General features: G+C 28.2%; 1 protein-coding gene across 2 annotated transcripts; it reads right to left on the bottom strand.

The window, feature by feature from the left end:
• Nucleotides 1–171: 171 nt before the first annotated feature.
• Nucleotides 172–2,321, bottom strand: LOC130507744 (CBL-interacting serine/threonine-protein kinase 17-like). Of its 2 annotated transcripts, none has more exons than XM_057002403.1 (3): nucleotides 1,181–2,127; nucleotides 1,015–1,077; nucleotides 172–703 (listed from the first exon to the last, which is right to left on the bottom strand). In XM_057002403.1, the coding sequence occupies exons 1-3, from the start codon at nucleotides 1,343–1,345 to the stop codon at nucleotides 692–694; spliced, it is 240 nt and encodes a 79-aa protein (XP_056858383.1). In that variant the 5' UTR covers nucleotides 1,346–2,127; the 3' UTR covers nucleotides 172–691. The 2 variants fall into 2 exon arrangements, 1 of the variants encoding a protein (XP_056858383.1); XR_008942424.1 differs by lacking the exon at nucleotides 172–703 and adding an exon at nucleotides 2,135–2,321 and having other exon boundaries at nucleotides 813–1,077; nucleotides 1,181–1,547.
• Between the last annotated feature and the right edge of the window lie 1,171 nt (nucleotides 2,322–3,492).

Below are 3,492 nucleotides of genomic sequence, written 5' to 3'. Positions count from 1 at the left end.
TACCCGAACGTCGAGGTCTAATGAGTATTTATGTTTAGAAAATTATAGTTTATTTTTTAATGAATTAAGTTGGTATAACTCTGATAAATTAATTTTATTATGTGGTTAATTTTTTAAATAAAAAAATAATATACTTTTAATAAATATTTATACTTTTCAATGAAAAAATCATTTTTTAGGAATGCTTAAAAAATAATAATAATTAAGTGATTAATTTTTGTTTACTACACAAAATATTAAGAATGATTGAAAAGAATTTATTTGAACTTGGAGAAAAAATAAAAATTGGATCTGATTTCTTAATCGGCCCAAATGGCCCAAGAGAGATCTGAAGTGGGCAGTGGGCTGGATAAAAAAAATGACCCAATATAGATGTGTTATTAATATTACTTGATTACCCTTAAAGAAATATGCAATGTTAATAAAGAAAATGGTATTTTTAGTAAAAAATCCAATAGGATCCTGTTTTAATAGTATTTATACTCAGGTCGTTTCCATAAAATTATGCAATAATTACCTCCTGTAGTGTTTGGAATTTTTTTAGTTTTATTAAGACTGATATTTAACCAAAAAATGAGGCAATAGTGAATATGATTTGCCATTATCATTATTTAAGTCGCCATTTTTTTTTGGGACCGACCTCATAATTGAATTGGTCAGGTCATCAAATCCATCGTGAGCCAGCTAATGATCAAGACTCAAGCTACGACGACAAAAAAAAATAAAGTAAAAAAATTGATGATATGTTAAGCGTGTCTATTTAGCAACGTGAGAAGAAAGGTTAACCAAAATTAAAAATATCAAAGTGACTAGGATACACTTATGCGCAAGTAAACAAATCAAAAAGTTTCACAGGTTTAATGTTTAATCCTTGTCAAATGTATTCTAGCAAAAAAAGTGAAATAGAAAAACCTTACGTTGTAATGAGAATGTTATTGGTCACTCATATCTAGATTAAACGAAGAATTCAATCACAAGCATCCAATAATCTCCATAGGCTATTAAAACATGTACCTCATGTAATCTAACAATGTTTGGATGCTTCAAGATTTTGAGTGTACGTATCTCTCTCTTAATCTGTAAGTTCTCGAAATCAAGACTGTGTAAGAACTTGAATCCACCTTTAAGCCAATCAAATCTAGAGTAAGATAAAAAAAGTGTTGATTCAAAATGCAAAAACCTGAAAAGGGACGTTGAGGCGACTGGTACGAGACTTGTCGATGATTTTGACGGCAAACGATTGGCCAGAAACAGTATCTGTAGCGAGTTTGACTTTTGCAGAGTTCCCTTCACCAAGCGTTTCCCCAAGCTCGTATTTCCCAACACGCATTCCCTTCATCACCATCCAAAGTTCCAAACACACACGTACAACAACCAAAATCCTTTGAAACGATTGGATATGAGCAATATAGACTGAGTTTGACCTATGTATCTATGGCTTTGTATAAGACTGAGATTTGAAGAGGAGAAGAACTGAAGAAGATAAGAAGAGGGGTTGAGTTTTGGAGAAAACAACACGCCACTTCTCTTTTACTTCCTTCTTCTCTCTGCTTGGAAAAAGAATGTATCCGTGAGTAACAGAAACAAATAATATATTTCTGTAAACTATTTATGTTGTTGTCCTTTTATCTATCTATATTCATGACTCCATCACCATGACTTTTCTATTTCTAGAAAACATGATTAAAAACATTTTCAATTATTATCATGATTGACTTTTAGATCCTCAAAATTAATTTATTTGCTTCAAACCTCATTCAAAATCCTAAAAAACTTAGTAAACCATCCTTTGGTCACAATGCAATATGTAACATTTGCTGTATATTGAGCCATTTTCAATAAATAAAGAAAAACATTTTCTGGATAATATCGTATTTATTCAATACTATATGATTTTATATATGAGATTATATATTCATCTTTCGTGATATACTATACAGGATACTATATGTTTGAATTAGACAAGCAAATGCGCACTGAGACCATTATCGTACTAATCTTTAATATGACCAACCCAATTTTTATTCATCGAAGATAAGTTTTCTATAATATGAAAACATAGTGGCGGCACGAATTATTTGTTTTAAAAGTACTAGAATTCAAAGTATGAGTTTATTTCTGAAACTTAGCTCACACGTGTCTTTGTGCTTTGCGTGTGTACGGGTCAGAACTAGAAGTGTTCAACTCGGTAAAACAGAAGCAACTAAAAACTGAAGCGAACTGAAATAGATAACGTAGTTTGGATTTCGTAGTACCAAATATACCGAATGTTATTTTTAAGAAACGGCGGTATATAGATATAGTTTAGTATATAGACTGATTAAACCAAATATACCGATCATTTTAAATATAATGGTATAATTATAAGTAAATTATATAATATAATTAATAATATATTTTATTGATATGATCCTGGTACTTAAAATGTTGTATTTAGTAGTTTAATATTTTATGTTAAGTTAAAAGTTTTTTTAATTTTCTATCAAATAAAAAAAATTACTACCTTTTTGTTGATAAATATTTGTGCTAAGATTATTTATTTAATAGTATTATGTATAAATAATATATATTTCTTATTTTTATTCTATAAAAATATTACTATTATTAATTTAATATGTTTACTAACTATTTAAATAAATAAAAAATACAAAATAGCCTATTTAGAAACCGAAATATCGTCTTATTACATTAAAGTCAATATCTAAGCATATAAAGTAAAATTCACAAAATATTATAAAAGATAAATATATTTATAGTTTTTTGGTATATAACTGGATAAACCGGAAACCGACGGTATATAAACTGAATTAAATCAAAGTAGATATGATTTTTAATATAGTAGCTATTTTTTATAAAACGAAATACCGAAAAGTCAAAAAAACCGAACCGGAACCGAAAAGATATCCAAATTGGAGACCCCTAGTCAGAACTTAAAAGGACAGTGTTTTTCAAGTACTCTACACCGCGAGCTGTTCTTTATAGTTTTTGGCTTTTTGTTTATCTTTATGCAATTTGATTTTTGGAACCATAAATATGCCTATCTTTCCGACCAAATATTATTAATATGCCTATCTTTCCGACCAAATATTATTAATACTAGATTTGTGGTCCGCGGATTATGTAAACTATTTCTCTATTTAAATTATGTATTAGTGTAAAATAGTGATGTGAATTAAACAGCTATAAAAAAGAGGTTGGTGATAGGTTTTGCTTGTTATTTTCTTTTAGTTTAATTTATAAACTTTTGACGGATGAAGCTTAAATATTTAGCATTATCTTCATATAAGTATGAAGATTAATTAGTTTATTTATCCTTTTGAACTTTTGTATAATACCAATTATGGTGTTGAAATAAAATGGTGTTGGTGTTGAAGCGAGTAATAATTTGTATGAATTTTGGAAATTAGCAGAGTTTTTAGTACATAATAAATGATGTTTTTTACCTTTATATATTTTGGATTAGTGCATAGTATCACTGACATTTAGTTTTGT

The sequence above is a fragment of the Raphanus sativus genome, unplaced genomic scaffold, assembly GCF_000801105.2.
Source record: "Raphanus sativus cultivar WK10039 unplaced genomic scaffold, ASM80110v3 Scaffold5522, whole genome shotgun sequence".
Classification (NCBI taxonomy): domain Eukaryota; kingdom Viridiplantae; phylum Streptophyta; class Magnoliopsida; order Brassicales; family Brassicaceae; genus Raphanus; species Raphanus sativus.
The sequence above is the reverse complement of the archived record's forward strand: the minus strand, read 5'-3'. Positions and strand labels throughout refer to the sequence as shown.

Coding starts and splice junctions, on each gene's coding strand:
- LOC130507744 (XM_057002403.1), bottom strand. CDS start 1,345: ATGGTGATGAAGGGAATGCGTGTTGGGAAATACGAGCTTGGGGAAACG. Junction 1,078..1,180: donor GCCTCAACGTCCCTTTTCAG/GTTTTTGCATTT, acceptor GAGAACTTACAG/ATTAAGAGAGAGATACGTAC.